The sequence below is a fragment of the Epinephelus fuscoguttatus genome, linkage group LG12 (genome assembly GCF_011397635.1).
Source record: "Epinephelus fuscoguttatus linkage group LG12, E.fuscoguttatus.final_Chr_v1".
NCBI lineage: Eukaryota > Metazoa > Chordata > Actinopteri > Perciformes > Serranidae > Epinephelus > Epinephelus fuscoguttatus.
In genome coordinates this window covers 41,112,570-41,127,909 of record NC_064763.1, presented here as the reverse complement: position 1 = coordinate 41,127,909, position 15,340 = coordinate 41,112,570, and the positions used below count along the sequence as shown (strand labels likewise).

At 42.0% G+C, this 15,340-nt stretch overlaps 1 protein-coding gene across 7 annotated transcripts in view; it reads left to right on the top strand.

The window, feature by feature from the left end:
* Window positions 1–15,340, top strand: part of LOC125898124 (connector enhancer of kinase suppressor of ras 2-like) — a 46,725-nt gene that overhangs the window by 29,539 nt on the left and 1,846 nt on the right. For 4 of the 7 annotated variants that reach the window (XM_049591805.1, XM_049591807.1, XM_049591800.1 and 1 more), the window contains 11 exons: window positions 561–694; window positions 2,437–2,639; window positions 2,817–2,906; window positions 5,113–5,303; window positions 5,414–5,462; window positions 5,592–5,770; window positions 5,874–5,947; window positions 8,520–8,591; window positions 8,833–8,900; window positions 10,638–10,738; window positions 10,820–11,306. In XM_049591805.1, the coding sequence (XP_049447762.1) occupies window positions 561–694; window positions 2,437–2,639; window positions 2,817–2,906; window positions 5,113–5,303; window positions 5,414–5,462; window positions 5,592–5,770; window positions 5,874–5,947; window positions 8,520–8,591; window positions 8,833–8,900; window positions 10,638–10,738; window positions 10,820–11,306 (1,648 nt within the window). The remainder of the gene's footprint in view (window positions 1–560; window positions 695–2,436; window positions 2,640–2,816; window positions 2,907–5,112; window positions 5,304–5,413; window positions 5,463–5,591; window positions 5,771–5,873; window positions 5,948–8,519; window positions 8,592–8,832; window positions 8,901–10,637; window positions 10,739–10,819; window positions 11,307–15,340) is intronic. The other 3 variants (XM_049591806.1, XM_049591802.1, XM_049591804.1) reach the window with 1 other exon arrangement.

Here is a 15,340-nt window from a genome sequence, read left to right as displayed (position 1 = left end):
AACAGGCTCTCAAGTGTTTTTTGGAAGTCCATGTTTTATCACTGCAAAACAGGCGTCTTGTGATTGGATTACATCTCTCTGACTGTTCATGTTAAACTGATGATTTTGCAGCTTCCTATTATGATATCATAAATGTGACAAGAAGATAATTAAAAAGATATTAGATACATATTTTGTCACTGAGGCATCACAAATAAACAAGGAGCAATCCATCTCCATGTACTGTTTAATAGACTATGTAGGCTATGACCAGATTTTCCTTGACCTGAATGAGAGGGACAACTAGACTGCACACCGACCCGTCTTCTTGTGCGCACTAGTTAGAACTGGAGCATCAGAAACGTACAGTACACTGCTCATTTCACGCTTGAGATGCTCAGCAGCACAGCCTGAACCGAACAAATGGTCCCTGACTGACTAACTGACTGGACTGCTGTGAACTCCAAATTTTCTATGTGTCAATCTCTGTAACTGTTCCTCTCCCTCTCTCTCTCCCTGTCTGCCTGTCTCTCTCTCTTTTGCACACGCTCGCACATACACACACATTCACTCACACACAGCCAATCTTCCCTCAGAGCCCCAGCAGCAGTGTCGCCACGCCTACCAGCACTTTAAGCACTCCATCCAGGAGGAGTAGCTGTGCCCTGCAGGACCTCTACATCCCACCTCCTCCAGCAGAGCCTTACACCCCCAGGTGAAGACACACTTACACATCAAACACACAGTTCACCAGTGGTACCTGCTTTACTAAATAAAGTTATTATGTGGCGTTTTTGACCACTAGCAGTGATTTTAAATGGCAACTTCAGGGGCAGGTCAACATGGCAGTTCCAGCAACTGCAGTTCTTTAAATGGCCACTTGACGCTGGCTCTGGGAGCGAGTCACTCCCCTGAGACCTCCATGTTAAAATGCCCGAATCTACCGCAGAAATAAACATGTTAATTGCTTCAGACTCAATTTCTGTGTGAACTGCACGTGCCATAATACCTAATATGTTATTTTAAATAGTGTCAATCATCCAGTTGTCGCTTTGCTGAAACCACTTACGTCATGTCCCTTGGGCAAATCATATGGAAGTCCCTCATGTCCCAGTGGCCTAATTATATGGATTTAAAAAGCAGCTTCATAACTGTCAGCCTGTCAGCGCTATTGATTAGCCACGCTCTTGCTACGACAAATCTCTCTTTAGCTGACCCCGACCTTTGCACTTTTACCTCACTTGACGTGGTGACAACACTGTCTGATTGTTGTCACATCAGACAGTGTTGCCAGCTCCTTTCAGATCAAAGTAGTCAGAAATAACTCACACAAAAGGTAGCCAGATGCCGTCATGTGCTTGTTTGCATATTGGTGACGTCACTGCGCATTAATGGAAGCATTAAAACTTTGCTGGATTAGATTCAGTAGAAGAATCCTCAACAAAACATTTGAATGGCATGAGAGCTCTGACACTTCCAATCGCTGATAGCGGAAGAGCTGTGGACTGTGATTACTTATGCATGGGAGTGAAATATTTTTCAAGCAGTTAAGAGGGTCTGAAGAGTCACTACATCTAGCAAGAAGGTCGCCAAGTTGGCTGCACTGTCTTCGGATCGGATGAATTAATTACATTTGTGCTTTTTAAACATCTTTTCTATTTTCTGACAAGAACCTTTTGCAGTAAGAATTTAAAACAAATATTCAGATAGTTATGGTAAAATAGCGAACTATTTACAGACTGGGTTGTTGCAACCCTTCTCAACAGGGGGTGCACAGCACTCTCAGCACCCACCTCTCCACGCCAATGCCGCTGTGTTGCGCTGCCAGTGTGGCTATAGCTTCACTTGCTGTAACCTCCAGGAAAGGTCTGGTAATATTCTTTCAACAAATCCCATGAAAAGACCAAGAAACCCAATAAACTGCTCAGCTATTATAAATACATCCGTGAGTCACACAGCTGCATTGGATGACATCTTCCTTTATGACCCTAAATATGGACACTGTATTTTATTTTGAGTCAGTACACATACACCAAATACACTGTGCCGTGAACACTCACCAGAGCACCAAATGTGTATTAATCTGCAGCAGAAAATAATCCCCAACAAATACACTAATGACTTCTGGATTATTTAGTATATATCTGCAATCTCCTCTAACTGTTAACGAAGGAGCTCGGGGCTGAGGGCCACAGACAGGCTGGAGAGGTGGGAAAGTACAGATGGGCTAACACATTGTTGGTTCTGAGCTTTTTATGGGATTTGTTGACAACTACAAAGATATAGGATATCGCTGGCCTTTTCCTTTAAACTAAAATTGTGGTTGATTTTGGCAGTTTGCATGTGAAGATGTTTTCACCTTACAGTACATTCTGATGGCGGCATTGTTTCTTTTGTCTAATTTTAGTCTGGGTCTTTACTGACAATAAAAATACCTCCTGTTTCCCGTTACCATAGAGATGACAAAGGAAATCTGTCGGGTGACGATCCTCAATCAGATGGCCATGTCGCAGAGGGATCTGAGTCACCAAACTCCTACCTGGACCAGGAGTGTCGGCGGCGATTTCCTCTGGTGGAGGAAGATTCTATACTGTACTGTTACGAGTACGACCAGAATCAAGAGGTGTCATCAGTCCGCAGGGGGAGCACTCCCACCTATGGTAAGGCCTCTGCCTCGTCTGAGGACGTGCTGCTGTAATCGTGAGAGCCAAGAGCTCAAAACCCTGCAAATGTGACGTCTGTATGCTTTTGAGATGTTTTTTAAGACGTCTGCGGTGGTTTGATGTGTGTGTGGGCAGCTGTGTGATATTGACGTTCCGTGCGCCTCCTTGCTGCAGGCAGGCTGAGGCCCATCTCAATGCCGGTGGAATACAACTGGGTGGGAGACAACGAAGACCTGGCCAAGCTGAAGAGGGAGAGCAGGAGAGGTGAGTGGGAGGCAGTGGGAGAGAGAAAAAGAAAGGGAGGAAGAGAAAGGAGGGAGACAGAGAGGGACAGAGGGAGCTGAGGTGAGTGGGTGGATATCTCATAATATCCTCACCCTCTCAGATCTCCCAGCCAAAAAGTAGAAGGATGAGCTGGCCTGTCAAAACTGATAACATGCTGGATATCAGTTCGTGCCTCGATCTCCTCCATGTGTTCACAATCTATCACTGCTCCTTTTTTCCCTTCTTCATCCCTCCCTTTCTCGCTCTCAGCTTTGCCGTTTCTCTGTGTTTGGATATAAAAAGTACACTGTTGCTTTGGCAACTGTAGAAATATATCCTGAGATGTTCACATTTTGTTGGTGACTGTCGAGCTAGGTGGTAAATGGAGTGGGAGGAGACTGAATTGCTTTATTTCAGTCTCAAAGAAAGACTTGAGTGATGTGTTTGTTTCCTCTGGGGATGGTGGTGATATGTTGCTCCTTTGGGCTTTTCAAAAAAACGTGTTGGAGCTATATTTATCTACAAGAGACAGTATTTGGAAGTTTTGAGGGCTTCCTGCCTGACAACAGCCTTCATCTGTAGGTAGTGTTTTGAAGTGTCAGCATTCACTGATCTCAGACAGAGAGATCGTTAAAGGCGACTGACTGGCCTTACAGTCGATTATATAAAGGTTTGATCGGTTTTGTGACATTTCCTGTTGTAGCAACTAATACTTGGTTAAAATCCATAATCTAGATGCAAAATTACTTAAGTTAAAGCAGCAGTGTGTAGCACTTGGTGGCATCTAGTGGTGAGGATTGTAGATTTCAACCAGCTGAAACGTCTCCCATGAGCCAAGCTCCTGAGGATTCTTTTAGTGGTGATTATTCAGGACATCAGCCGGAAATAAAGATGGATGACGCACCTCGACTTAGCCCACTGTACAAAAATGAAGCCAAAATGTCCCAGAAACAACTGCTGCCATCTTGCCCTTATGTGACAACATTTGAAGCCAGAGTCTTTGCAGTAGCGATCTCTACCAGTATTGAGTTCCTGCCCATTCACCTGTCTGACCAATCACGAGCAGCGCCACTGATGGTGAACATACCAACTGGCAAACACATCTGGCAATTATGCCCTCAGTTTCCCTTTTTGTTAACATCAGATTACTAGTTACAATGACGCTTATCAGAAAATGAACACCTGAATATACATCAGCGTGATAAGAACTACCGAAAATGACAGCAACCATCTTTGGGAAAAATTTATTTGACTTGTACTTTGAGTTTTAGTTTGGCCCATGTTGCATCTGCTAACATGGGAGGTGGCGGGCTTTATGACCTGTACTGCAGCCAGCCACCAGGGAGCGAATGAGATGTTTTGGCTTCACTTTTGGGAAGCTGTCATGTCATCCATTTTTATTATACAGTCTATGGTTCAGGAGATTATGATCGGAAGCCAAATTATTCACAACGGTCGGACCAGGTGATTTATACTAGTAAAAACACTGAATAAATCAGTTCCATGTTAAAAATCATTGTTTCTTGTAAGCTGCTCAGCTTGTCGCAGATGGGCCGCTAGCCCTGCACCTGTTAATCTTAGCTCACCTTTTTCCTCTAATAACTGAAGATCCAGACATTCAGGAGGTTTTTACCAGGAGCCGAATTATCCGCAGAGGTCTCCTCCTCTCCGAAACAAACAGACCTGGTGATTTAAACGGGTAAAAACACTGAATAAAGCAGTTTTACATTAAAATTCAGTGTTTTTCCAATGCTGTTCAGCTCCTCGCGGAGGGGCTGCTAACTACGGTGGCCCATGTGAAATCGCGAAAGGCCCTATTGAGACCCAGTGCTAGGTTTGTCTGTTCTAGGCCACTGTATAAACATTGCAGTGCAACATGACAGATTCTGTGGATGAAGACTGCTCCCTATGTTGATATGAATAGCTCAGTCTAAGGTTAAAAAACCCCCGAGGATTTATATTTTCTGGTGATTAAAGAACATATACTTATCATATTATATTCCATGTCTGCCAATATATCCCTCTAAATCATACTCATAGGACCTTTAACTGACAAATGAGGTTACTAAATTGGTGCAGCATACTATGATTCAGATGCATTCGGTGGAACTGTTCAGGGCATTTAGTATGTAAATTATAGATTTTCTGAAGTTAAATTCCGTCAAGTGTGTGTGGCACTGAATTTGCCTCTGTTGTGTCCCTGCAGAGAATTCCCTGATGCGTTTTGCAAGTGAAGATAAAACCCCTGGGGAGGACTTCTTGCTGGGGCGCAGCCTGAGTCAGAACAGGAGGAAGACCGAGCGAGGAGGCAGCCCCACCCATTACACGCTCGTCCCTGCGCTCCAGATGGAAGTCTCCCTGTCCACATCCAGCTCCGACTCTGCCTCCCTCTACCATGTGAGTCCCTTGTGTCAATGAGAATTCTAAATTTTTTGTTATAAGCTGGAGTAGAAGTGTTCAGCAGCACTGGTGTCCTCTGCATGATGTCATTCTTGTTTAATTTGCAGGTGTTTGAACGATCCTCACTGCTGTCAAGGTCAAAGAAGAAGAGTAAAGGTAAGGGCATTTGTTTAAGGAGTTTTACGTGAGCGCTCAAATGTACTCAAACCCAGACAGGAGCAGGTGTTTCTCGAGGAGTGCTTTCTGACCCCCTCATCTGTTCTGCTCCCCTGCCGCCATCTGCAGCTGGAAGTCCCATGTCTTCAATCAGCAAGCGGCGGATTTCCTGCCGAGACTTGGGTCAGGGGGACTGTGAGGGCTGGCTGTGGAAAAAGAAGGATGCTAAAACCTATTTTTCTCAGAAGTGGAAGAAGTACTGGTTCATCCTGAAAGGCACGTGCCTGTACTGGTACATGAACGAGGAGGTGAATATGATGATTTTTTTTTTTAACAAAAGAACAATTCGCAGCATTAAGCCTTCATTCATTATGTGGCACTGTGATTTAACTTTGCTTTTACTGGTCACAGGATGAGAAGGCCGAGGGCTTTGTCAGCCTCCCAGAGTTCAAGATTGATCGTGCCACTGAATGCAGAAGGAAGTAGTAAGTACCAGTTTTCACCTGAACACCAAGGATCAAGCATCTTAGATTTGCATTGCTTTTTCATCTGGCCTCAAAATTGGACAAAACTAGAAACAAATTTCTTGAATACAAAGATGACTGCAGAAACTCATGTTGCATATTCAGATACAGTCCTACAAATGTATTATTGGTACAGAGGTAACCTTGTGTAAATTGGTTCTTGGCAGGCAAACCACTGGCATATATATTGAATAATTTAGGGAACTGACCATGCAAAACGGACAATTTACAGAGGACGTCTGACTCACAAACAATATGCACTAACTCTATCAACCACCAACATTTTAGTATGCTGACAGGAGGACTGCACATGTGCACATTTATGGCTTTGTTATAATTTTCAATACGGTATTAATTTAAATCTCAGATCATGAATAAGAAGATAAAACAGATCAAATATATACTGTGCAGGACTTTCTTAAAATACAATTTATAGACTCATACCCACTGTAAGGTTTTTCCCCAGAGGCTGTCGTCTGCTTGTATTTTGTGATTTTCTTCTTATTTTGGTATGTTTGGGATGTTTCTGGTTGTGTCGCCTACAGCCAGTAACAGCGTGCAGGTAAGGTCTTGACTTGATAGAAAGGTCCCACCCAGCGTCAGGCCATTAGGAGCACACATCCCAGAGGAAGCTACAAAAACCGTGGGCACAGTGCTGAAAAAAAAGTATAAAACGCCAAGTGATCAAAGTTCGTTCCAAACAAGAGTAAATCTGGGGTTGGCTTTTACTCTCACTTTTGCTGGCTTTACTGTTTAGAAACAGTAACTGATCATTTCTGCATATTAAACCTTCGAGCAGCTGCAGTGTTAATAACAGTGGATGCAGAGGACTGAAATTATCATAGTGCAATAATGGTAAAAAATATCTATAACTAGAAAAGTGCATTCAGTGGAGTGCAGATCTCTGCCAGGGGTGTCTGGAGGTTTGTGAATGGGGAACAGGGAGTGCAGGGCTGTATGTCCAGCAGTGTGCAGAACAGAAGTGGATGAAATGAGACCAGACTTTTTTATGGATGCCAGTTTTTTGAGCCACAGTTAAAGTCAAAATGTGGCCTGCACAAAACTAGGAATTTTTTTAGCCTAGCTAATTGCTGGAAATGCCTTTTGCTGTGTAATTATTATTAAATTAATTCACAAAGGCATTCAGTGTACATTAATTCCTGGCAGCAAGCACGCTGGCCTGTCATATTGTCTAAAAACTTGCTCAGTGTATTGCCACCATAAGTGATGAGTTAAATAACAAAGGCATTTCAGCCGCTGGCTGACATTATTGAGTGTCGTAAACAACCACTGATGACTGTTTGAATGAATGAATTCAAACCACATTTGTCTTATCTTGGCATGCAAATCTGGACAGGAACAATTCCTAAACACCAGCAATGTAAAATGTCAACTTCAAAATGAAAATCCCAAAAAAAGAATCCGCCAACACTTGCCTGACCGTCACGTATGTATGTCCCTACTAGCTGGGTTAGAAGAGTGAGGAATCAGCAGTCAATGGCGGTATAAAACAGAGCAGTTGATACAATTATTTTTTTCAAAACTTGTGATTCACCTTAACCCAAAAAGGTTGTTTTGCACACAGTCATGAATGTGCATAAAAAAAAAAGTTAGGCCGATGGGTCCAGTAGTGTGCAAGATTAGCTGCAGACAGACAGATGCACACACCCACATATGAACACAAAAAGTTAGTTGGCTAAAAATGTCAAACAAGAGGTGTGTAGGTCACATTTTATCAGTGATTTTTGGATCTGAGGGCAGTATCCAGAGGGAGGGCTGATCATTTGTTGAGTATGAATGTTGATGCATTTCCTCCCTCATAAAGTAAATCCAAAAGCAGATTTTTTTCGTGCCCGTAGGTGCATGATACAAACAAAACAGGGATCGCTCATAGGAAAACAGCACCACTGAAAGTAAAGAAAAAAACCTTTAAAGCTAGTAGACATGGACGTTTTTAGGAAAAACTAAATATTTAGATCCTTAGATCATGAGAAGTTAAATCTGATGTGGTTAAAGGAAGACAAATCTTGCTTTTAAAGATTCAATTGCAAATCCCACATAGTTCAACACGGTTCAGATAATGGATGTGCTTCTGTATACAGTAATCTGTACTTTGTCACAAATAGCTATTAGCACATTTAATGGGTTTATTGTTCAGTAATGGGTTGAATGCCAGCAAATTCAGATGTTGTGAAAGTCATTATAAGGGTTTTATAATCATGGCTTACCTTCGTATATCTCGCTTAATCATGCCACTCAGCTCCTGGGTGCAGGATTGTGTTTGCACGCACTCTTAATGAAACTGACTCAGACTTACATACAGCTCTGGAAAATAAGCAGAGCAGTTTATCTCATGATGCAAAGTCTTGCTGTTTTTGTGTCATTCTGAATTACTGAGTGTGTCTGTGTGTGTGCATGTGTGACCGTGCGCCTGTTTACCTCGGCAGTCTTGTGTATTCATATGTTAATGTGCGCTATACATCCCCGTTCTTGTGCGTACATATGATTAAATATACCCTCGGTTCTCTTTCAGCGCTTTCAAGGCTTGCCATCCGAAGATAAAGACCTTCTACTTTGCAGCGGAAAATGTAGACGACATGTCCCGGTGAGTTAATGAGGCTGTGATAGTCATGCTGTAAACTCCCCCAGTCCCACATCTGCAACCTCATTTATACCCCTGCTGGCCGGAAATTGAATCCCCCTACCCACCGCACTGCCCACTCTCCTTGAAAAGAGCAGTTTTGTAAGGTGATTGGTCAAACAGGGACACACACACGCACACGAGCACACAGTGTTCTATTGGATGTCAAGCTGCTGTGCGTCATGACCGTTCTTTTCCCCCACAGGTGGCTGAGTCGTCTGAGTATGGCAGTGGCAGGCTACTCCGAGCAGGAGAAAATTCGTCAGGACCAAGGTGAGATTAGTCACAGACTGTTCACGCCGCTGCAAAAGATTGGCCGTCTGTTGCAGGTCGACACTTATATAAAACACCATGATTGACAAATTTAATATAAATATGTAATGATGAACGCATGGATAATTCTTTTGCCTAGTCTTCCCTTGGCGAGGATTTAAATCCATATCACAGGTTCGCAGCATTAATGTTTCATGTATAAGCTCCATCTTATACATGCTGCAAACATGCAAACAGAGAATTGACTAAATAAATCTTATTTCTACATCAGTGGCTGAGGCTCTTTAACACCTCTCCCTGGTTTCGCTTGCACTTCACATCTGATTCAAGCATCTCTACTTTGTGCTGCATATAAATGCTAATTTTAGGGGCTGAAGACGCACTTGTTATTTTCATATTCTGGTGTTCTTTGGCTTCTTACAAATGGACAGGAAGTAAGGAAAGCTCCCCTTGAGCTATTTAGAGGAGCCTATGTAGAAACCCTGCAAAGGAGGGTGGGTGAGATCGGGTTTGTCATTTGTTTTATGAAGAGGGGGCTTCTTCCTTCTCAGACAAGTTGCTAAATTACACCCTTAACACCTCCAGATAACTTAACAGGAAGTTCTCACATCTTAGATTCACCCGTCTCCTTATTCAGCCTCAGCAGTAGCTAGGCCTGGACTTACATCACACCCACGCCTACACTGCAGCGTCAGAACACTCTATCATGGGGACGGCTGATCTCTCTGACCTGACACAGCAGTTCAGAAGCTAATATTGTCATAAATGTTACATGTAGAATATTTTTGTACCAGCTACAAACATTTAACTATAGAGTCCCATAACTCTAGACAAACCTCAGTCTGTCTCAACACAGCTGTAGTCCAGGTGGGAATATTCTGACACAGGTGTGCAGGGCTCCTACGCAGTATGGAAAAGTATGGAAACTTATTCTAGTAGCTTGCAGGTCCAGAGAGGTATGGAAAAAAGAAAAGAGAGTATGGAAAAATATCTGTGTTTCCAGACCATTGCCTCTATTCTGTTTTCTAAAATATAAAATTCATAATTTCTAAAAATAAATTGATCACACAAGCAGAGTGTTTTGCATTGCATTCGGAGCAGGCAGTCGGCACAGCCAAAATGCTAAATACTGTGTGAGAGAGTGCGGGCGAGAGCGAGCTTAATGTCGTCAAAAGCGAGGCAAAAAGTACGGCGTGTGACTGAACGCACACTCCCACGCAGAGCTGCCTCCAAGCCTGTACGTCAGAGCCGGCAACACAGCTCTGCCCTAAGTGCCTTATAAATGAACAAATCCGGACTTTCGTAACCAAATTAGTTTGGAAGAAAACCTGGCGATATCTTTGAATTGCATCACAAATAACAAAGTATTAAGCTCGTTTGCACATTTATGTGTAATGTGGTTATGTAATTATAAGTACAGAGACTATCTGCTCTGCGTAGGGAAACCTGCATGGCTGTGTTCATTGTTGTTTTCAAGGACACAGTGAATAAACAATGCTGCACAGACTGTGAAAATTATATTGTTTAACTTTGTTTCAGGTCTTCTTGAAATTTGAATTCAGAAAAATTTGAAATTTTGAAGTGGAAAATGTGTAGGGTCGCTTGGTTGAGTGTAACTGCTTTGTTTTGACAAATGTTTGTGACCACATTGTCCATAAAGCTGCATTTACAGAGCAGAAGAGTTTTTGATTCTGCTATAAAAATAGAAACATGACCCAGTCTGTTCATTCATGACAGATTACTGGAGTGAGAGTGATCACGAGGACATGGAGATGACCTCGATGTCCAAACAGGACAGTCCACCACCACCTTATGACACCTATCCCAGAGCATCCTCAGTGAGTCTGTCGGCCTGTAATTCAGTAGATAGATATGCTGGAAACTTCTCTTTTTCACTTGCTAATTGTCTAATTGTTTAGGTGAGTCCCTACCTGGAACCGAAGCGTGGCCACCTCTCCTCCTCTGACACCTTCCAGTCCCGCTCCTCTCATGACGACTTCCACTCAGAGCCTCAGGACAGCGGCAGCAGCAACAACGGCGTCTCCCCTGGGCAGAAGACGAGCGGCCACCGGAACTCGTGGCAGGACCAGATGGAGAGCAATGCGAGGATGCACTACCTCCAGACCTTTCCAGTGGAGGAGAACATGCTGTCTGAGGACAGAGACCAACTGGCGATGGAGTACCGCAGACAGTCCACCCTGCCCGCACAGCGCAGCCTGCTGCAAGAACAATACAGGGCCCTGCCTCTGCCCCTCAGGTCCAGCATCGATTCAGACGCGGGAGGGAAACCCCGCAGCTTCACGCTACCCAGGGACAGCGGGCTTCATGCTATTCTGGCTGCTACCGCTGCTGCATCGGATCAGAGGGAGCCCCATCAGTACCAGCTGGACCGGCCCAGAGGCAGTGGTCAGACACACACCATCTCTGTTTCACATCTTTACACATGAACCACAAGCACAGAAAAAAGGAGAATACTGTGCATTTATGTATCACACTGGTACTAAAACTGTCAGTCAACCAATCATTTACTTGATCTATAGAAAATTAACTTACAACAATTTAAGTCGTTTATCAAAACAAGGTTGACAAATTAATTGTAACCAGTGACTGTATATAAACATGGACGATGTGTGTCCACTTCCTCCCGCTGAAAAAAAAAAAGAAACCAAAATATCTTGCATATGGCCGCTGCCATCTTGCACTGGTGACACCATTTGCAGGAGTGATCGTGAAGTAGAGCCACACAAGTTCCCGCCCATATCCCCATATAACCCAACTGCAAACAGCACCACTGATTGTCACACACAGCTGTCAATCATTATGTGAATCCCCGTTTTAGGTAATAAATAACTAATAAAACCAAACTTATCAGTAAATGATCAATTGAACACACACCAGCATGATACGATCTACCTAAAACGATGGAAACCTTCTTGGAAATATGTATTTGACGTGTACTTTAATCTTAGTATGGCTCATGTTCCATCTGTTAACATGGAGGAGATGGGGTTATTCACCTGTACTGCAGTCAGCCAGCAGGGGGCGACAGAGATGGTTTGGTTTTACTTTTGGGGAGCTACACACCTTTGTTTGCAACCCGACTGTACATCACACACGTAATGGTGACTATTCATTTGTGCGTACGTGTAGGCAGGAGGTACTCCTGCGGTTGTCATGGATACTTGGACAGCAATGTTAAGTAGCTCAGCTAATTTGACAAATTATAAATTATGATTGGGTAAAAAAAATGCATCCATGTATGTGTGCTCAGGAGGAAAACACACACACACACAAACAGTACTACAAACTGGCTGATTTTCATCATAGACCAACGACACAGGCCATGCTTCCCACCAATCTGAGTCACTTCTAGCACCCTAACACCAAGCGCTGCGTGAAAACTAGTTAGCAAGTGAGCAGAGAAGTAATGAATAAACTGTTGAAATGTCCAGCTTCTGCCACTCCAAGTGGTACTGGTACAGATTTGACTGAAAATTCAACACAAGGACAATTTCAGGATCACTGTGTCTTTCGTACAAAAATCTGCCTCACAATATCCACTTTTATATAATAAGGATGTTAAATAACATCCAGTGTAAAATCAATCTAAATCAATATTCATGGAACATTAGGTTTGGTGTCGCTGACGGAGAACTTGAGCTAATCTGACAGGGCCGTGGGGCACATCACACAAACAAGGCTGGGAACCACTGCAGTAGACCATGAGAGGGAATCAAGGTGACTCACATTTACCAGTATAACTGAGATCACCCTGTAATCTCCAGTCTCAGGGGCCTCTCCTGCTCATTTTAACACGCAGATCAGTCTTTTCTTCTGCAGTGTTGAGCATGTGTGCTTATTTGTCGCCAGTTATTTTATTAAAGCTGCTAACAGGCTGTCAGAGGCAGCAAATGTCAGAGGTTGAATACTCACTATTATTGCTTTATTGGATTGGATTTGAAGCCAGCCCATTTGCCGTCCCTCGAAGGCCTCCGGGGCAGTTGCCTAAGTGAGATGAAATTTAGTGTCTTACTTGATAGTGATTTATCTTGGCAGCCCACTCTCTCACACACACTCACGCTCACTCTTTCTCTCTTTTTTTCTCTCTCTCGCGTGATCGAGATGTCATTGTGCCTCTCGGCAGTGTGTGAATGGTGAAGCGAGGAGGAATCTTTTCAGCCCATGTTAATGTTGAATTCTGAACAGGATAAAGAAACGCGCCTAAGGGTCCTTTCTTCTTGTCCTCATTTATCTATTGCTCCACCGTTCACTCTCTCCACCGCTGCCTATAAAGACAAGAAAGAAACACAAAACAGGCGGCAAATAAAGCATGATACATTTCAAAGCACAGCCCCAAAGCTTCAGCCCGTACCACCCTGCTTCCAAAACACAAAATAGAATGACGACAAACAGATTCAGAGCACTAGTGCAGTGTTTGTCTCATGCCAACAGAGGGCAGTGGATGTAAACAGGAGAGAAGAGGCGTCCTGGTTGTTTATTAGAATGATGTACAAGCTGTGTTTTTCTTGAAGAGGATGCCATAATGAAGAGGCATACCACAAAATGATGTATTAAAAAAAAGAGCAGAAATGTTCATCCTGTGAGGAAGAAGACCATGTATACATTATTTGAGTTAACAGGAGAGAACACAGTTTACTCACATGAAGTTAGAAAAAAAATATTTATTGACTAAAACAGGAATTTAAAAAAAGACATTTTACACACTTCCTTTGTATGATGTTTACAGCTGGTATCTTTAAAATTGTTATTAACTTAAATTAATCTTTATTTTTTACAAAGCCTGGTGTCTCGATATGTTGGGACTTATTTCCAATAGAAGCAAATTTATTACAGTTAAGTAAAACTAAACTAAAAACTAGGTTTGAAAAAACATTTTAGTGAAGTGGAATAAAAATAAAAACTAGACCTTAAAAAATAATGAAAACTAACTGAAACAATATTGTGTACTCACGAATCAAACTCAAATAAAATAAAATCATTCAGGAAATTTAGTTTTCATTTAGTTGTCAACACAAAAAACACGAGGAGGCACTGGTGCGTATGTTTATTGAGACTGGGGCGTCTGTGTAACTGGGAGTCAATTTCCTTCACAAATTGTTGTGCTTGTTTTGAAATATCAATTCTGGACTTCTTAAATCTTTCCCCTGGCAATTAACCCCCATCTTATAGATAATAACAATGAAAAACTACTAAAACTCAGAAAAATTGAACTAAAAATAGACATTTTTAAACAATGAAAATGAAGTGAAATGAGCAAACCCACGCTGCAAACTAACCGAAACTAAACTGAACTGAAATCAAAGATTGTAAAATTAATATAAATACAAACTAATAAAAGATACAAACTAAAATAGCGCTGACTGTGATTAAACTAAAGGATCAATTAAATTACAAATACATAGTTTCAATCTCTAGTTTCAGTCTTACATCTTTTGCAAGCAGTGCTGTGCAACCACTCATGTTAACTTAGCACATTTACTAAACTAATGTACATAAGAGGATGTTGAAGGTGTTTGTACTTTACTTGAGTTTTACCATATTATTATATTTATTTCGACTCCACTGTTGTACAGTTAAGGGGTAAATACTCTATTTTCCCCACTGCATTTATTTGACAGTAGCACCAAATAAGAATTTACATAGAAAACATTTTGAAGAGCTTGTAAATACTTTGTTATTGATGAAACTACCCAGCTGCATGTAGTATCATTAGAGCTGAAATAATTGGTCAGTAAATTGATTAGTCGCTCAACAGAGAATTTGAACTATTTAAATAAATAAAGCTTCTGAGAATTTGCTGCCTTTGCTTGTGAAATTACACAACTTGAAACTACACAAATGTTAGTCCCACAAAACAAGTAATCTAAAGATGTCACTTTGGTTCGAGGTCATTGTGATGACATTTCTCACTATTTTCTGGAGCTTTACAAACCAAAAGACATATCATACATGTATTGAGACATTAATTGTCAGATTATTCCATAATGAAAATAATCATTAGTTGCAGCCCTTCAGAAAATAATGTAAGATGAGCTCCACCTTAGCTAACATAAGACATTATGCATGAGTAATCACAAGTACATTTGTCTATAGTGATTATACTTTTATATTTAAAATAATCATTTCCTTATTATACTGACATGTCATACTTGAAGTATTTTAACAGTGTAATATTAGTACTTTACGTATCTCACACCACTAAAACAGCCCCGGGGGATGAATGCAGTTTTATTTGTATTACTCACAGCATGAAACAGCTCAACAACAACATTTCTTTCCAGAAAAATGTCCTGGTAACTCAAGATCTGCTGACCTTGGTGTCAACTTGCAATATTTTTGAGTCCCTTAACAAGTCACTTGTTAGCTTCGGCTCTCTGCCATTTCACGCTGGGCAGGTAGCATACACTCTGCTGGTGTGA